Consider the following 18447-nt stretch of genomic DNA (forward strand, 5'->3'; position numbering starts at 1 on the left):
ATAGCTCCGTTAGAGTTCTGGCTGCTTCTGCCTGAAGCCCAGAATGGCTTCACAGCCCCACCAAAATCAGAGCTACTAGCCTCCACTGGAAACCACCAAATTATAGGCTGACTGGAGAAAGGGGGTGGGGCCAGGGGAAGGGTGTGTGGCCCTCTAAGGAATCCTGGAGGACTGGATTGGGACCCCAGGCCAGCCAGATTTGGCCGTTGGGCCTGAGATTCCACACCCCTGTCCTAGATCCCTTTCCCATACGCGAAGTGTGTGCTTCACCCCAATTCTTCTTCCCTTCCTTGCATTACAAGGCAATCTTTCATCTCCCTGCCCCAAGTCAGTATCAGGGTAATGGGGTGTGGGAAGGGAATGTATGGAGGAACAGGATAATGATCCTGAAGTCATTTCACCATTCCTCACTGCTTCTAGGAATGGGGGAGAATTTTGTTTGGTCTGCATTTTTAAGTGAACCAAACTAATTCACATTTCCTGGACTAACACACAGATCTCAACGCAGTTATCCTTCGGGTTGTGCACTTCTCCAGATTTTGCAATACAGTTCTCAGCTCAAAAATTCTGTACAAACTTTGCATATCTTAGGGAAAGTTGTGTACAACAACGCAGACTTTATGGAAAACTGTATATGAAAATAAGCGACATTTTTTGTGCATTGAAAAAATCCTTACTGATTACTATAGACTTAAAGCCAGAAACTTTTTTGTTGGGACTAATTGATAAACATGTAAAAGAGAAGGGGGGAACCCTCTTTCTCTACATGACAACAGCTGCAAGGTTATTGTATGCACAAAAGTGGAAGAATGAAACAATACCAACTGTGAGTGAGTGGATCATGAAAATGATGGAGCTGGCAGAGATGGCAAAACTTACTATTATAATTAAAGAAGGATCAACAACTAAATTTATGTTAGATGTTATAGAATTTGTACAAGAAATAGAGAAAAATGATCTCTATGTATGTGGATTTTGAACTTTGAGATCATTCTCTTTTTGTTGTTGTTGTTAAAATTAGGAGAGAAATGAGATAATGTCTGTGAACTCAATGTATGATATACAACTAAGATAAGAACTAGAGAATAATAATAAGCATTTGTTGTGTAAGGGGAGCCAAAGGTAGATATCTTACAATCTTAAGAGATATTTTAGTGTATGTGTATTGTGTGTTTATGTTGTTGTTGTTGTTGTGTTGTGTTTTGTTTTTTATAAAAAAAAATAAAACGAAAAAATCCTTGCTGATGTGGAAATTGGATGGACATATGATTGAATACATATGAAACTGACACAGATCAGAAATAGACTAATTCATCCATTCCCTAACGGCTTCTGTTCTCTCTAACTTCCAAACAGATTACCTTATCCTGAGCACTCCTCCACCTCCTCCATCATCTACTCCTCGCTATCTAATAACAGTCACATACACTGTCGTTGACGGTGTGAGCCACACCTTCTCTGATTCCATCAAAATCTCTGTCCTGAATGGCTCAGTTTTTCTCAAAGTCATGGAGGCTGCCCAGAAGAAGGACCCAAAGAAATTCAGGTATGACCTTGGCTGCCCAGGTGAGGATTACTTTGGCATCTGATTGGATAAGGAAATATGACCTGAACAGCAAGACAGTGTAGCATTTCCTCTTAGATCAAGGGGAATGCTCTTCCAGTCTCAGTAGTGAAATGAGTTTCCTTCCCCATTTCCTGCCTGTTAAGACTGTACCCTGGTTGGCTGGGGGAAGTCCTTTGGAATTCCTGTCTTGCTCACAAGATCATTCAGCTTAATGGTGTCTTCTGAATTTCCTGGAAGGTGAGATGGGTTCAGGTCTGATCTGGTGTTTCCAGTTAGTTTCCTCAACATTCTATGTCTCTGGGCCAAAACTGATGTTAATTTAAATGTGTATCTAGCAGCTATGTCTTCTCTCCATGTTTACTCTAAAGTAGGTGCAGAGCCCCCAATCTGGATCTCTAAATCCCGCTACCTCCCCATGCTGTGGTCCTAATCCAGATCAGGGGCCATGTGCTTACTCTAGAGTAAAAAATGAACAAAAGACTTAGCTGCTAGACATGCATTTAAAGTAAGGTCTCTTTGGGGCCTTGGGGGGTGCTTTTGAACCTGGCAAATTAGGCACAGTCTAGTGATCGCATCACCAGTATGGTAAGACAAGTCAGATATCAAGAAGCTTATGGAGGGCTAATCCAACCATTAGGAAGGGAGAGGCAGTCTGCCACAGGTGTTACCAAACAGCAGGATGTTGGCATTTTTTTTTTTTTTTAGTTTATATTATTTTTGCTCTTACATGGGGCCATCTAGATTTTCAGTCTCAGGCACCTAAATGTCTCAGTCTGTTTCTGGGTTTATGGTGCTTCTTACTTCGAGCAAATGTAGTACACAGGATTCAAATTTCTCTGCAATCTCAAGTTTTGTTTCTCCTTGACAATTTACCTTTCCTCTTTCATACAAATTTGTGTCAAAAAACAACAACAACCCTTTGTGCCAAAATAACTTTTCCATTGAAGTGACAGGAAGTGGATGGTGGTGCAGACTGCATCTCATAGACAGACTTAGTTAAACAATGCATCTTCTTTCAGTTTAACAAATACATATTCTGTGAATCACCATTTTAGAGGAATGCATTGTTGTTGTCCATTGGGATTTTGTTTCTTTAAAAAAAAAAAAAAAATTCCATTCAAAATAAGTTCTCCTTATTATGGAGAAAGTTTCCCAAAATAAGAACAATCCATAATAATTAGGAACAGGTATGGACTGATTATGTCCCGCATGGAAGGAAGGTGTACACAGGGCCAGCCCTACCATTGTGTAGAGCAGGGGTGTTGAACTTCTTTCAGCCCAAGGCCACATTCCAGTTTTGAAAAGCTCTCAGGAGCCACATTTCAGTGGTGGGCAGGCCCAGAGGCAAAACAGTGGGGCCAAAGACAAAGGGGGCGTGGGACCAAAATACCAAAAAATCCAGCCTATGGTAGCTTAAAGCTCTTAATTCCTGTATGTCTGAGGAGAAGCATTTCGTCCTTTTAGAATGGAGAAAAAAATATGCAAAAGCTGGGAAGCACCAAAAGATTGATGGTTGGGGGAAAAGGGGGTGGGGCTTTGAGAAGGGATGTGACTATTTGGGAAATCCCAGAGGGCTAGATTGAAACCCCAGGAGAGATGGATTTGGCTCACAGGCCTGAGGTGAGGTTCTGCAACCCTAGGGTAGAGTGAGGCAACTGCCTTAAGCACCTGATTGTGGGCATCATGGAAGGGCAGCAAATTATCATCTATATACCTTATTGTTGTCTTTTTTTCCTGCCACCGAGGGAAAGAGGTGCCTGAGGTATTTTCTGCCTCAAGTGTCAAAATAGGCTGGCCTTAAGGACTCTGGACCTTGACTTAGGTGGGTGGGACATCATTCTCTGCTCTGCTGCCATCTCGGGCTGGCCCTGGATGCACGTCTGGTTAGGGGAAGGTGTTAGTGCAGCAGTTGCTCTTTCACCGTTAACTGAATCCCTTTGAAAATCTCTCCTGCACCAGATTCACATATGAGCAGCAATCTTGGGGCCCATATATCACCTCCGTGCAAGGCCTGAGAGCTGACCTTGTGAAGCGTACCTACTGGGAGCTCTTGAGTGGGAAAAAACCCTTATCCCAAGGTGAGCGGGGAAAGAAGTGAATGAAGGGGAGAGGGAGAGGGAGAGGCTATGGGTGGCAGAGTGAAGGCAATTGAAAAGGGGTATGGGGTATGAAATTGGGACTCAGAACTATGGGAGGGGCCATGGCTCAGTCACAGAGCACCTGCTTTGCATGCAGGAGGTCCCAGTTTCAATCCCCAGCATCTCCAGGTATGGCTGGAAAGAATCCTGCCGGAAAGCCTGGAGGGCCACTGCCAATTTGTAATACTGGGGTCAATGGACCAATGGTCTGGCTCAGTATAAGGCAGCTTACTATGTTCCTAATGAGTCAGGTGTCAGGACATGTTCTGAGAGTACCTGAGGCAGTCCACCTTGCTGAAGCTAAGCAGCCCTGGCTCTGGGCAGTACCCAGACAGGAGGCCACCTGGTGGAAAGGTGGGATCTAAATACACTAAAATAAATCAGCTCAAAGTGAAGGAGGAAAGGGCATCAGCAGGTGAGAAAGAAGTGGATGAGGAAGATGTACAAAATTATGCATGATGTGGAGGCTGTGGATAGGGAGACATTTTTCTCCCTGTCTCATAATACTAGCACCCGGGGTCATCCCATGAAGCTGATTGGTGGGAGATTCAGGACAGATAAAAGGAAGTACTTCTTCACACAGCACATAGCTAAACTATGGAATGCTACCACAACAAGTAGTGACGGCCACCAACCTGGATGGCTTTAAAATGGGATTAGATAAATCCCTGGAGCAGAATGCTATCGATGGCCACTAGTCCTGATGGCTCTGTGCTACCTCCAGTACCGGAGGCAGTGAGCCTATGTACACCAGTTGCTGGGGAACATGGGTGGGAGGGTGCTGTTGCGCTCATGTCCTGCTTGAAGGTTCCCGGTCGACAGCTGGTTGGCCACTGTGTGAACAGAATGCTGGACTACATGGACCCTTGGTCTGATCCAGCAGGGCTCTTCTTATGTGGATTGGCGGCCTGAAGAGGTGAAGCCAGACACAAAGGCAGACCATTAGGTTGAAATAAGATTGTTTTCCATGTTACTGAAAACTCTCACGGTGCCTCTCCTCTTGTGTCTCCTCTCCCAGGTGCTGGAGATTATGTTGTGAAAGATGGAGAGAGCTTGATGGTTAAATTCGCCACTTACTGAATTCCAGGTCTAGGGAAGGACCACCACATATGCATGTGCCTGAATGTATGTGTGTTGTTGCCATTTCTGTCTGAGGATTAGGGTGTCTTCTCTTTACCTTTCTTACTGGAGTGTAATATACTCGTGTGTCACATGGTGGTTGTCCTAGCTCCATAACTCATTTATTAAATAACCCAAAACAGCAACATCATCTCTCTGCTCTATTTTTTCTTTTGTTTAACATCCAGCCTGAAGAAGACGCCTGAGTCACTTGAAAGCTTGCTAACTGTTTTATGAACTTTTAATTAGTCCTAAATAATACTATTCTCCCACAGTGCTTTTTGGATGACTTCCCTAATGGATCAATACTGTTGACTGCATTTTATTTTTTGTCTCCTTAAATAACAGCCAATCATATTACTAGGAATATTGTGAAGAGTTATGTTGACTGATAAATTGGAAGTGCTGAGTGTCTTTCCTACAACGTTCTGTGATATTTTAAGATCATTAGAAATTGACCATTGTGTGTTGAGTAGCCTTGTATTGGCTTCGCAAGCCAATCTCTCTAAACAGTTGTAATGAGGGAGGACAGCTGGACTTGGAGGAAATCTGAAAGGAAAAGTTTACCTCCTTGCAATTGGGATACTCTATTAATTAAAATTCTCCCACAGGTCAAAAATAATTATCTCAGTGTTTCTCAAATAAAAACAACAATACTATTTGGTTAGAACCAGAAGAGAGGTTAAAAGCTCCTGGCTTTTGTCTAAAAAATCTGAAACTACACTGATATTTTTCTTGGTAATAGTTTCTGGAGTGATGGCTACTCTTAGAAGGCAAGACAGGGTTAACCACACTGCTCTACTTGTTTCCACATTTCTGAACCTTAGTCAAACAAATGCCATCCAAAGGATCTGTGATTGAATATATGAGATGACGCTAGTACTCTGTTTATTTTATTTTTCAAAAGACTTCATTATTCTTTGTTTTCCCCAATAAAAATCGTATTGCTTAAGGTACAGAATAAGATTTGGGATCTTGGTTATTCATTCTACTCAAATGCCTTTTAAATATTAATATTAACAATGATTATATCATGCTTTATAGCATTCAAAGAGCTTCACGTACATTGAGCCTGTGAGACAGGCCAATATTATTACCCCCAAATTGCAGATCAGGCGCAAGGGCGGGGGGGGGGGGGCTTGCCTAAACCTCCTAGGAACTTATGGCTGCAACAAGGTTACTATTGGAGACTTCATAACTCACAGCTCATTCTTAACCACCATACTACTATGCAGTCTCTTTGCATTGACTGCACTGCTGACTCACTGGGCATTTCTACACCAGCCTAAAATCCTGCATTTAAAACAGAGCTTTCTGCTTCCGTTTTAAATGCAGGATCACAACTGAATCCCTTTCCCCCTCCCCTCCACCCCCTTTTCCCCATATCTGAGTCTTCCATTATCTTTCATTGATCTCGCTCCTCTTCTTGCCGCTTTAACTCTTTTCGTGGAGGAAACTGAAGCAGAACACAAGGGGGTAATTTGATAGCTCATGATCTGCGATCTATTTAAAAACGGAACAAAGGGCATTTAGTGCGGGAGGGTCACGGCAGGCTCACTGCATCATGTGAAGAGCCCGCAAACTTCCATGAAGGGGCAATCTCAATCGCAGGATAAAAGCCCAGTGTGAAGGAGCCCACTGCCTTTGCTGTGCTACAAGGCTAGTTTGATGAAATTAGAATAGCTGGGAACTAGAATCACTGGCAACTGAGCTATGCTCAGTTAAATTTCAGAACCAGCTCAGCTTGGGAACATGTAACACCTGCAAAGATGAGTGTACCTTTAAACATGTGCAGAGTGCCTTTCCTTCACTTAGTAACCACAAGCATGGCCACAAAAGCTCCATCCAATGCATGGCACCTCCAGTTAAAGATTGCAGGCAATCGGGCCCTGATACTTTTGATACTTGGGAGAGCTGCTGTCAATCAAAGTAGGCACTACAGGGCTGTGTGAAACATGGGTCTGAGGGTGCTTCCGCACAAGATGTTTAGTTTGGAATTGCCATGGTTGGTTCAGCTGCTTTTCAAGGGGCACCTAGTATCTACCTAACATGGTTATCTCATTGTTGTCCTACTGTGTTTTCCTTACAGTTCTTCTGTCTTTTTTCAGACTGCAGATATTCCATCTTCTTTGAAAAGAACTGAACAGTACCATTGTCTCTGTAGGTGTGATTGTTCATAGCATGACTTTGCTGTCTTTTTACAGAGGCATGTTATTGCCATGGGCAATGGCATTGGTGGGTGGAAAACCCTGTTGCCACACCTCCCCATTTCCCTGAGTATACCATTACCATTTCCTTTCTTGGGGCTTCATCACACAAGGCTAAAAATCCTGCAATTTACCAGGGCTTCTGCTTCCGGAATCTTTGTGGGATTAGATCGGGACTTTTCCACGTGGCTTTTTTTAAAAAAGCAAACTTCTGTGTGTTTCATTACAAAGCCACTAGGTGGTGCTGTTGTTTTATTTGCAATAAAAGTGACTTTAAACGGTATACCCTTGTTTATATCAAGTCCATGGTGGGAGGAGGGAAAATGCAAGATTTTCATCATCATGGAAAACAACGTAATAGAGCTCACAAAGAGCAGGAGGTTCCCTGGAGGACAACGACGTCATGTACAGGACCTGCAAACGTCTGTGAGTAAGCAATCTCCATAGCAGGATAAAAGCCCTGTGTGAAGGAGCCCTCAGTCACTGCCATTTGCTTCAATACTTAAGATGGGCAGCTCTTTGTCTTTTCTACATGTTTGAATTCTACATGGAATTAGGGATGTACGAAAGTCACTTACCTTTCCGCGGATTATGTTCATGGTGTGGGGGGGGAGGCGTTCCGTCCCTCCCCCGGAATCCTTGACGGGGGAGAGGCAATCTGGTCCTCCCCCCCGGAATCCTCAACGGCCAGCTGTGCTCCACGGCGGCTCCACGGAGCAGCCGGCCAGGCCCAGGCCAGAGCCATCCGCAGCCAGATTTCCGGCCGCAGAGGGTTCTGGGTTAAAAAAAAAAAAACGTGTACGCAAATATTTACGTAGGCTAAAACGGCGAATCAAAAAGGGATGCAAATAGCACCCACTACGCTATTTGCGTTCCCCTTTATTTTCACTGTAATAGTCTACGTAAATATTTAGGTAGACTAAGACGGCGAAAAATAAGGAATGCAAATGGCAGCGACCATAGCCGCCACCATTTGCGTACGCGGTTTTGTTTTTTTTTACCTAGAGGTGATAGGCTACGTAAGTCTTTATGCAGCCTATCACGTCGTTTTGTTTTGTTTTTTACAGAGGCAAGACTGCAAATGGCGGCGGTGGCAGCCGGTTGGAAGATCAGCCGCTTGCAGACACCGGAGCCTCTGCCACCGCCCGGAACATCCGCCCCAGGTAAGTCTCGTCCCGGGGGGGATCTGCGGGGGGGCGGGGGGGCAGGCGGTTCCGCCATAGATTTTGGGGGGCCGAATGCACTGGCATTCGGCCTCACGGAGATCCGTGGCGGAATTCTCTTATATCCCTACATGGAATTTAGTCTGGGGGATGATGTTGCAGTACAATTTTCCCTTCAAGTGTAAACAGCTGTGTGGGGACTTCCGGTTGGAACCAATGTTGACCTCGCAGCATCCCGCGGAGTCTCTGCGGGACGCTATCTCAGACAGCTTTTTAAAAGTTTGAAAAACCTTTTCACCTCCCTCCTGGAATTAAAGGGGGGGGGAGCAAGGCAGCATTCTGGATAACATCTTGGAGAAAAGTACTCCCCACGAGGCAGTGGGGGGGCTGGATTCCAGGATTATCTTCCCAGAGCTTAACCACTGCAAAAAGCTGTGCTGAAACTCCTATTTAATAGGAGAAAACAGGGCTGACGTGTTCCATTGTAACACATGGATTAAGAAATATCAACAACATCTGAGGGATGGTTTAAGAATATCAACAATATTTGAGAATTTTTGAGGACCTGCAAGATTTGTTTGAACAGAAACATGGCTACACCGAGAAGAAAGGGGGTTGCCACCCACTCCTCCCATACCACCTTTGTCAAAAGCTCTGAGAACAGAAGATATAGGGGAATTATTTACTTTGATAAAAACTTTATCTTTGCAATTTGTAGAGCAAGCCAAGAGGTTGGATTTAATCCAAAATTCCATCACCGCCCTGCAAGGAGGTGTGGATTTAATTAACGCCTCCTGGCAAAAGATGGAGACGGAAGTTAACGAGCTACAAGATAGGCTCACAACGAATGAAATTATGACACAAGTTCTTTTCAAAAATATCTCTGCCAGAATTTCTCAACTGGAGGCCTTCATGCGCAAATCCAATGTATGTATTATTGGGATTAAAAATCTGCCTACTGATGTAAATTTGCCTACCTTTGTGGACAAGCTTTTGCATGAGATACTCCCTGTGCCATCTGATTATTTACTTGATATTGAGCAGGCATTTCATGTGCAAAATGCTAAACGGACTGACCATACAATTACAGTTCAATTTGCAAGAGTCTCCACAAAGTATTATATCCTGTGTTTTGGCAAGAGAGGGTGGAAGTCTTTTTTGGAAACAAGATAAAGTTATGTTCTTTCCAGATTACATCAAAGAGGTGGCGAATAAAAGCAAGCAATTCATCAAAGCAAAGAATATGGCAAAACAAATGAACATACAATATTATTTAAAATATCCTGCTACATTTTGCATTGTTTCTGAAGGTCAGACGAAGAAGTTCCTAAACCATGAAATGGCGGAGGCATGGCTGAATGTAAAAATGCGTGAGATTTCTGTTCCAGCCCCATGAACTGGAATTTTTAAAAAAGCTTTATTAACTGTTTATGTTTAGTCTACATGATGCACGCTAGGCCAGAAGATATCTGTTTATACATATATTTATTTACTGTCTTTCATTTTTTCCCTTTTTTATTTTTCTTTAAATTCTCTTTTTTCCAAAATAGATATGATATGCTGTATTTAAATATATTGTTTGAGGGTGTATTGAACACACTCATTTATATATCCAGTATAAAATATATCACTGACTGTTATAAGGTTGCTTTCAAACTTTATTATTATATAATATTATAATTTCATCTTCTCTTTTTTAAATCACTATTACTATTATTATTATTATCATTACTATAAGATTACTCAGTAAGATTTTTGGTTGGTTGAATTGTTACGCTTTATTATTACTATTATATATTAACTTAAGGGCAATATATGGTTACTGGGAATGAATTGTAGGCCTGCTTTCTTGATATAAAATTGATGATATGATATTGAAATGTAAGGTTGATTATTAAATTGTAATATTGGTAGTGACAGAGGTATAGTTTTTAAAATACAATGGCATCTGAAGCCCATGGGTACTGGAGTTTAAATTTAACCCTTTGAAAGAGGAGAGGGGAGAGGAAAGAGGAAGATTACTTTTTTCTTTTCTTTTCTTTTCTTTTCTTTTCCTTTCTTTTTCTTTTTGTTACTGTTGTGTCCTCATAATATTAGAAAAAAAGGAGACTCCATAACCATTGGCGTCTCAAGTTACGTAAGAGCCCGAGTGGCGGGAAAATATAGGCGGAGCAAAAAGGGAATCATACTGACGCACTCATGACTAACGGCTTGGTAAGCTGATAGTGACTGTTTATTGGATATTAACTTAGTGAGCCGATGTACTAACTGTTTCATTGGTTACTGGTAAGAACAATAGAAGCGATATGATATAAAGGGCTTTTGCACACGTGTCTCGGGGTCCAGACTGCTCTGCACCCGTTTTGCAAAACGTTCAATAAAATAGTGTTGGATCCACTGCTGCCTGCCTGACATTCTTTTCTTCTAAACCGAAAGCAAGGACTTTTTATCTGACAATTTGGTGCCGTGACTCGGATCCTGCTTCGGGGCACGTCCCCTTCGCGCTGAGCCGAGGGGCCGCGGAGGAGAAGTGGCCACAGGCGGTTGTTTTATACTGCCTTCTCCTCACGACGGTGGCGGCAGAAGCGCCTGGGGACCAACGCCAGAGGAAGAGGGAGACGTGATCACTCCTTTTAGGCACCGGCAGTGGATCAATAAGCAGCTGGACGCAGCTGCGGGCGGGACAGAAGAGGCTTTTGGGGTAAGTGAAACAGCTTACATTAGGGGATAAACGCGGGACGGTGGTGTGTTTGTGATTGTGTGAGACGCCTACGGGCGAAGCGAGTGAGGAGCCCCGATCTGCATTTCCTTACCCCGGAGACGGGCTAGGTCAGAGGAGGGCGAAGCGCAAGAATTGCTGACTGAAATTCCCACCGTCATGGGCGGGTCCCAATCTAAGTCTGCGAAGTAGTCCCATACGCCCTTGGAGTGTTGTTTGCGCAATTGGTCACATTTTAAGCAGGATTATGGAACTAAGATGACAAAGGATCGTCTTGTCTTTTTTTGCACCCGGGAATGGCCAATATTAGAACCCAAATGGCCACCCGAGGGGTCTTTTGACCCAACCTTGGTATCTGATGTGCGAACAATAGTAGCACAGAGGGGAAGTTGGGACCAGTTCCCTTATATTGATTCGTGGGCAACTTGTGTGCCCCTTGGCGGCAGGCCTGCTCCGTGGGTTGTTAAATGCATGTCCCTTGCCCTTCCCATGGTGGTCAAAAGGAAACCACCAAAAGAAGGACCACCCAGGGTCGTGGCCACGGCACCGGAGGACCTACTGCTTCCTCCTCCCTACGGGACAGCCGTCGCAGGGCGCTCGTTGCAACCACCACCCTCTCCTGAGGGGCCCGCCCAGCGGTTAGATGCCCCCGAGAAGGACCCCTCTCATGAAATAGTACCAGAGGACCCCACCCCTCTAGTTGAACGCCAGGACACTCTCCAAGATCGTCTATATTCCCTAGAGGAAAGATTGGAGGTCCTACAGAGAGAGGCAAAAGGGGGACCTAACTACAACCTGCGAAAGGACCCCCAACCACCGGTGAAGTTCACCTTCCCCATCAGAGAAGTCCCCGACCCTACCGCCCAACATCCTCAAGGGACGATGTTTGTTTATGTCCCATTCACAACATATGATTTGTATAATTGGAAACAATTTAACCCCTCCTTTGAAGAGGATCCCGGGCCACTCCTGTCTCTGATGGAGAATGTGAGGCTTACTCACAACCCCACATGGGACGATACACAAATGCTATTGAACACCTGTTTTCTCAGCCAAAAGCCAACCATCCTTGCGGGGGCACGAGCCAAGTATAGGGAGGAAAATCCCCAAGCAACTGAGGAGGAGACGGTGGAGGTTCTGCCCACAGGGTGACCCAATTGGGGGGTGGCCACAGCGGCACATAGACGCTTACATGCTGACTATTTTCGACTCATTTTAGCAGGCATGAAGCAAGCTGCGAGAAGGGCCCCCAATTTGCAAAAAGTCCTGACTCTAAAGCAAGACAAAAACGAACCTCCTGCTGTGTTCCTCCAAAGGCTGAGGGAAGCCTTCGCTAAATATACTGACATTGACTTGAATGATCCAAATAATTTAAGGATCCTCACGACTCAGTTCGTGGGAAATAGCTGCCAGGACATCAGAAAGAAGTTGCAAAAAGTTGAAGGAGGGTTGGCAGCTGACTTAGGAGTTTTAGTTGAAGTAGCTCAAAAGGTTTATGAGAGGCGAGAAGAAGAAGAAGGAAAAGAAAAAGACAAGAGGCAGGCCAAGCTCCTTGCTGCGGTTCTTAAACCTGACAAGGAGGGAGCTAGAAAGGGGAGGAAAGGGGGAAGGAAAGGATCTCCCCTGGGGAAAGATCAATGTGCCTTTTGTAAGAAAATGGGGCACTGGAAGCGTGACTGTGAGGCTTTGAAGCAGAAAGAGAGAGGGGAAAATACGGGAGAAGCGCAGAGAGTTCTGTATGAACAGGAAAGAGATTAGGACAGACCGGGGCCCGGCCCCCTCTTAGCCGTCTCTGAGGCAAGACGGGACCCCATGGTCAAAATAAAGGTTGGGGGCCGCTCCTACAAAGCCCTTGTGGACACAGGGGCCGCCCTGTCCGTCCTCCCCCTCAGTGAGCCCCCAACGGGAGGTGGGGGGTTCACCACCATAATGGGGGTCGAGGGAAGGGCAACCCAAGTGCCCCTCTCTCGTCCCCTGTTCACCAAGGTTGGGAAAACACACCTAGAACATGCATTTGTCTGTACCCCCTCCTGTCCGGTGGCATTGCTAGGGAGGGACTTATTGACTAAACTCCAAATTGAGATTGCTTTTACTCCTGACGGAAGGATGGAGATACGGCTCCCTAAACAGCAGAGTAGTAACTACCAAATGGCCCTTTTGAAGGTTGCAGAAGAATCCACCCCAGAGGCCACCGAGGACTGGAGCTTAATAGAAAACAGAGTCAACCCTCTAGCTTGGGCCGGGATTGGAGGGGCCTCTCGTGCCAAGTCGGCAGCACCATACAAAATTCCCCTCAAGGAGGGAGCAAGGCCTGTTCATGTGAAACAGTATCCCCTTTCCCGCCAAGGAAAGGAGGGCCTACAACCAGTAATAACAAAGCTCCGAGAAGAAGGCCGGCTCATTGAGATAATGTCCCCCTATAACACGCCCATCATCGCTGTGCCAAAAAGGGGAGGGGGGGCAAGGGCTTTCGCTTAGTGCAAGACCTCCGGCTCATTAATCAGCAGATCGAGGCCCCCCATCCTGTGGTCCCCAACCCACACACCCTCCTTGTAGGAATTCCGGAAGAGCACGCCTGGTTCACTGTCATAGACCTAAAAGACGCCTTTTTCAGCATCCCCCTCCACCCTGATTCAAGGCCTTTGTTCGCCTTTGAATGGGAAAGCCCAGGGGGGGGGGGGTCAAAAGTTCAATTAGCATGGACAGTCATCCCTCAGGGGCTGAATCTCTCACCGGTGGTCTTTGGCCAGCAGCTCCAAAAGGATCTCGAACCCTGGGTCCAGCAGCACTCAGAGGTGCATCTCCTCCAGTACTGTGACGACCTCCTGATTTCAGCCAAGGCCAAGAATGCGTGCCTGAGTGGGACGGTTTCCCTCCTCAACTATCTAGCGGGGGGGGGGGGTATAAAGTGTCAAAAGAAAAAGTACAGTTGGCCCAACCAACTGTAAAATTCCTAGGCTACCACATAACTAAAGGGACTCGGAGCCTAGGGCAAGAAAGAGTTGAAGTCATCCGTGACATTCCTGTCCCTAAGTCCCCCCGTGAATTGAGGGCCTACCTGGGGTTGACCGGATTCTGCCGACTATGGATAGCAAACTATGGGGAGACAGCGCGGCCGCTGTATGAGGCGCTGCAGAAAGATAGACTGGATAAATGGAAATGGACTAAGGAAATGAATAAGTCTTTTCTCAGTCTTAAAGCTGCTCTTGTGTCACCACCTGCTCTAGCCATACCAAATCCCAGCCGGCCATTTAGACTTTATGTGCATGAAAATAAGGGCATAGCTTCGGGAGTGCTTTGCCAGCGAAAAGGGCCCTCTTGGAGACCAGTGGGATATTACTCCAAGGTCCTAGATGTCGTAGCGCGAGGATGGCCAAGTTGCCTGAGGGCAGTAGCGGCAACGGCTCTGGTTTGCGCTGAAGCGGAGAAAATGACAATGGGAGGACCCATTGAAGTTTGGGTGCTGCATGGAGTGCCACAAATTTTGGGATCAGGAGGAGGAAGCAAATTTCTCAACCCAGCCCGGCATTCCCGATATGAAATAGGTTTACTAACAAACGAAAACCTCACTTTTAAGGCTTGCTCCAGCTTTAATATCGCCACACTACTGCCAACATTACTGGGCACAAACGGATCAGGACTCCCAGATCATGACTGCCTTGAAGTATTAGACCTAGACACCAAAGGCCGACCGGACCTTGAGGATGAACCAAGAGAGGGAGCCAGAGATCTGTTTGTAGATGGATCTAGCTATATGCTGGATGGAAGGCGCTACACAGGCGCGGCTGTCGTTACTCTAGAGGAGAGTGTGCGTGAGGAAAGGCTGCCTCCTCATTTCTCCGCCCAATCCGCTGAACTGGTAGCCCTGACAAGAGCCCTGCAAGCCAGCAAGGGAAAGCGAGTAAATATTTATACCGATAGCAAAAATGCCTTCGCCGTTGTGCATGCTCATGGGCAACTGTGGAAAGAGAGGGGATTCCTTACAGCAAACAGATCTCCAGTGGCTAATGGCGGCCTAATAGTGGATCTTCTGGATGCCCTCCAGCTACCCTCACAAGTAGCTGTTGTCCACGTCCGAGCCCATGGGAAAGAAAAAGAGGAAAAATGGAGACAGGGAAACCAGAAGGCAGATGAGGCCGCAAAAAGAGCAGCCAGAGAGGGAATCCAAGGAACATTCCTCATTCTACCCAAAAGAAAAGAGCGCCCCACATACTCCCCTGCTGAGTTACGGATGGCACAAGAACAAGGAATAAGTCCCTGTGATGACGGATGGATCCAGATGACAGATGGAAGACTGCTTCTTCCACAGACCCTGCAGAGGGTTGTTCTAGAGCAAGTTCACCATTCTCTTGGACACCCTGGAGCATCAGCCATGATCGACTATTGCAAGAGGCTGTTTGTCTCCCCTGGCTTAACTGTATGCGCCCACCGACTAGCCGCAACCTGTGAAGTCTGCCAGAAAACCAACCCTCCCAGGGCACCCCCTCCTCCAAAAGGAGGGCAACCATGGGCCTACTATCCTTTCCAGAGGGCGCAGATTGATTTTGCTGAGATGCCACCATGTAGGGGTTACAGGTATTTGCTTGTAATAGTATGTCAAATGACAGGGTGGGTAGAGGCGTTTCCATGTAGGAACTGCCAAGCTAAAACTGTTGTTGCTAAATTGTTACAGGAGGTGGTGCCCCGGTTCTCCCTGCCCGAAGTTATAGAGTCCGATCAGGGCTCACATTTCACCTCAGTTATTACACGGGGGCTGGCACAAGCTCTGGGAGTAGAGTGGCATTTACATTGCCCCTGGAGGCCCCAGGCAAGTGGACAGGTTGAAAGAATCAATCGGAGCCTCAAGGAGACTTTAACCAAACTCCAACGAGGGGTGAAGCTCACTTGGGTTGAGGCTCTGCCAATAGCTTTAACGAAGCTTCGAAGGATGCCAAGAAAGGACATAAAATTGTCCCCCTTTGAACTGATGTTTGGGTTCCCGCCTCGGGTACAGTGCGGAAGGAGGGAGGAAGTCAAGTGGGAGGTGGGTGATCAGATGCTAAGGGATCAGTTGACTTCTCTACAGTCTGTTCTTTCACAGCTACGAGCTTATTCCGTTCCGTTTCAGAGGCTGCCGTTAGATGCACCTATCCATCTCTTCCAGACGGGAGACGAGGTGTTGCTGAAAAAGTGGAATAAAGAAGCTTTAAAGGAAGGGTGGGAGGGGCCTTATTTGGTGGGACCAACCAGCCACTCGTGTGTAAAGCTTGTGGGTTCTAGTAAATGGACACATTGCAGCCGGATAAAGCCATTTAAGCGACCCTCGCTTCCTTCTGTCACTTGGAAAGAACAGGAGGACACAGGCAACGGTCCTTTGCTCCCTGGCACCCCTCTGGAAGCTGCCAAGGACACAGGCGAAGAAGCCATCCAGGAGCCACAATCGCCTGTAATATACAAGTCACAACATCTGGGAAAAGCTCGGGTTCGAATTACAAAAAACTTGTAATATGAAGCAAGTATTGTGGGTGGTGTTGGTAATGTTGGTTAAAGAAATATTAACGTGGATGGTGATACCTCAAGGACTTGGGCTTGACAGCTTTAAGATAAAACCCCGAAATGTCACACCAACACCCCTCAGACCACTTCTGGTACAGATCCCTGAGAAAGAGAGGCGTCCCTGGAGAACCAGGTTAGGGATCCCAATAACAGAGGAAACTGATAATGTGTGGTTAGAGTGGATAAAGTATACAGCCAAGTCTTTAAATAAGTCTGACTGTTTTGTTTGTGCCACAGGGAGATCTGTAGCAAAGGTGCTTCCCTTTCCACTGGGATGGGACACTCCTTCCCTCCTCACCTGCGTGATCCGTTTGTTCCAACACCCTGATGCATGGGGAGAGGAGGAATGCCAAACCCTCAATAAATTATACCCCCCACTCAAATCAAAGGATTGTGTCAGACCTTCCACAGTCTTCCTGCAAAGAAGAAACCATACCGGATGCATACACCGAAACTTTGCAGACACAGAGGGGCGTATAGGGAACCTGACGAGTAAAGTAAGATGTGTTAATTCTACCCGCTTTAGGAATAATTCCCTTTCAATCCCACGAGCTGATCTCTGGTGGTATTGTGGTGGCCTAGAGTTGTATGAGGTATTGCCCTCCAATTGGTCCGGAGCTTGTGGGTTAGTTCAGTTGGCAGTCCCCTTTTCAATTGCATACCATCCAGCAGAGAAGACTGGCCAACCCCGGCAGAAACGATCAGTAACCCCTTTTGATGATCAAATATATATTGACTCCATAGGAGTACCAAGGGGAGTGCCAGATGAGTTCAAGGAAGAAATCAAATTTCTGCAGGATTTGAATCTACCCTGTTTTGGTGGGTGACCATTAACAAAAATGTAGATTGGATCAATTACGTTTATTATAATCAGCAGAGGTTTATAAACTATACTCGAGATGCTGTAAAAGGATTGGCTGAGCAGCTAGATGCCACCAGCCAAATGGCTTGGGAAAATCGGCGTGTTCTTGATATGATGTTAGCAGAAAAAGGAGGGGTTTGTGTCATGCTAGGTGGACGGTGTTGCACCTTCATCCCTAACAACACTGCCCCAGATGGCACGGTAACAAGGGCTTTGCAGGGTCTCACCGCCTTGTCTAAAGAATTAGCCGAGAATTCAGGGATTAACAACCCCGTGACTGACTGGTTGGAGAGATGGTTTGGAAAATGGAAACACCTAGCAGCCTCAATCCTTATTTCGCTTGTAGTGATGATAGGAGTTTTAGTGTTATTTGGTTGTTGCATTATCCCCTGCGCTAGAGGCTTATCCCAGCGGTTAATTGAAACCGCTCTGTCAAAACAGATGCTCTTGCTTTATTGTGCTGATAAAGAAACTCCGTTTTAAATGCTTTAAGACGTGAATAAAGACTTAAAGGAGGGAATTGTTAGAAAAAAAGGAGACTCCATAACCATTGGCGTCTCAAGTTACGTAAGAGCCCGAGTGGCGGGAAAATATAGGCGGAGCAAAAAGGGAATCATACTGACGCACTCATGACTAACGGCTTGGTAAGCTGATAGTGACTGTATTGGATATTAACTTAGTGAGCTGATGTACTAACTGTTTCATTGGTTACTGGTAAGAACAATAGAAGCGATATGATATAAAGGGCTTTTGCACACGTGTCTCGGGGTCCAGACTGCTCTGCACCCGTTTTGCAAAACGTTCAATAAAATAGTGTTGGATCCACTGCTGCCTGCCTGGCATTCTTTTCTTCTAAACCGAAAGCAAGGACTTTTTATCTAACAATAAGAATATTGAATTGTTGGGAAACTGTAGTTATTGATCAGGTTGTTGGTATTGTTTATTTCATTTATAAAGACAAAATAAATAAAAAATATTTTCAAAAAAAGAGTGTAAACAGCTGTGTGGGACAGGCTGGTGGAAAAGACACAGCTGGACTTAATTCCAGCCACCTCCAAGATGTCTTCTCCACCAAATGTGTCCTGTCCCTGGTCTCCGCAGTGGGTGCCATGAATTGCATAGCAAATGCCTTATTAG

At 45.8% G+C, this 18447-nt stretch overlaps 1 protein-coding gene and 1 long non-coding RNA gene across 5 annotated transcripts in view; one reads left to right on the forward strand and one right to left on the reverse strand.

Annotated features, from left to right (window-relative positions):
- Positions 1-8167, forward strand: part of TCN1 (transcobalamin 1) — a 48371-nt gene extending 40204 nt beyond the window's left edge. Inside the window, exons 7-11 of one of the 4 annotated variants that reach the window (XR_014792565.1) lie at positions 1357-1546; positions 3527-3645; positions 4724-4830; positions 6933-6984; positions 8099-8121. Coding sequence is in view for 3 of the 4 variants with exons in the window: in XM_084860252.1 (XP_084716378.1) it covers positions 1357-1546; positions 3527-3645; positions 4724-4785 (371 nt within the window). In the remaining variant the exon portion in view is untranslated. Of the gene's footprint in view, positions 1-1356; positions 1547-3526; positions 3646-4723; positions 5788-6932; positions 6994-8098 lie in introns of those variants that run through there. The other 3 variants (XM_084860252.1, XM_084860245.1, XM_084860261.1) reach the window with 3 other exon arrangements.
- LOC146357977 (uncharacterized) overlaps positions 1-10590 on the reverse strand; it is a 717854-nt gene extending 707264 nt beyond the window's left edge. The window contains exon 1 of the long non-coding RNA XR_014792623.1: positions 10270-10590. This is a non-coding gene — a long non-coding RNA (uncharacterized LOC146357977). The remainder of the gene's footprint in view (positions 1-10269) is intronic.
- Positions 10591-18447: the final 7857 nt, after the last annotated feature.

The sequence above is a fragment of the Heloderma suspectum genome, chromosome 1 (genome assembly GCF_057233095.1).
Source record: "Heloderma suspectum isolate Gila_16-S chromosome 1, 16-S_ref, whole genome shotgun sequence".
Lineage (NCBI taxonomy): Eukaryota > Metazoa > Chordata > Lepidosauria > Squamata > Helodermatidae > Heloderma > Heloderma suspectum.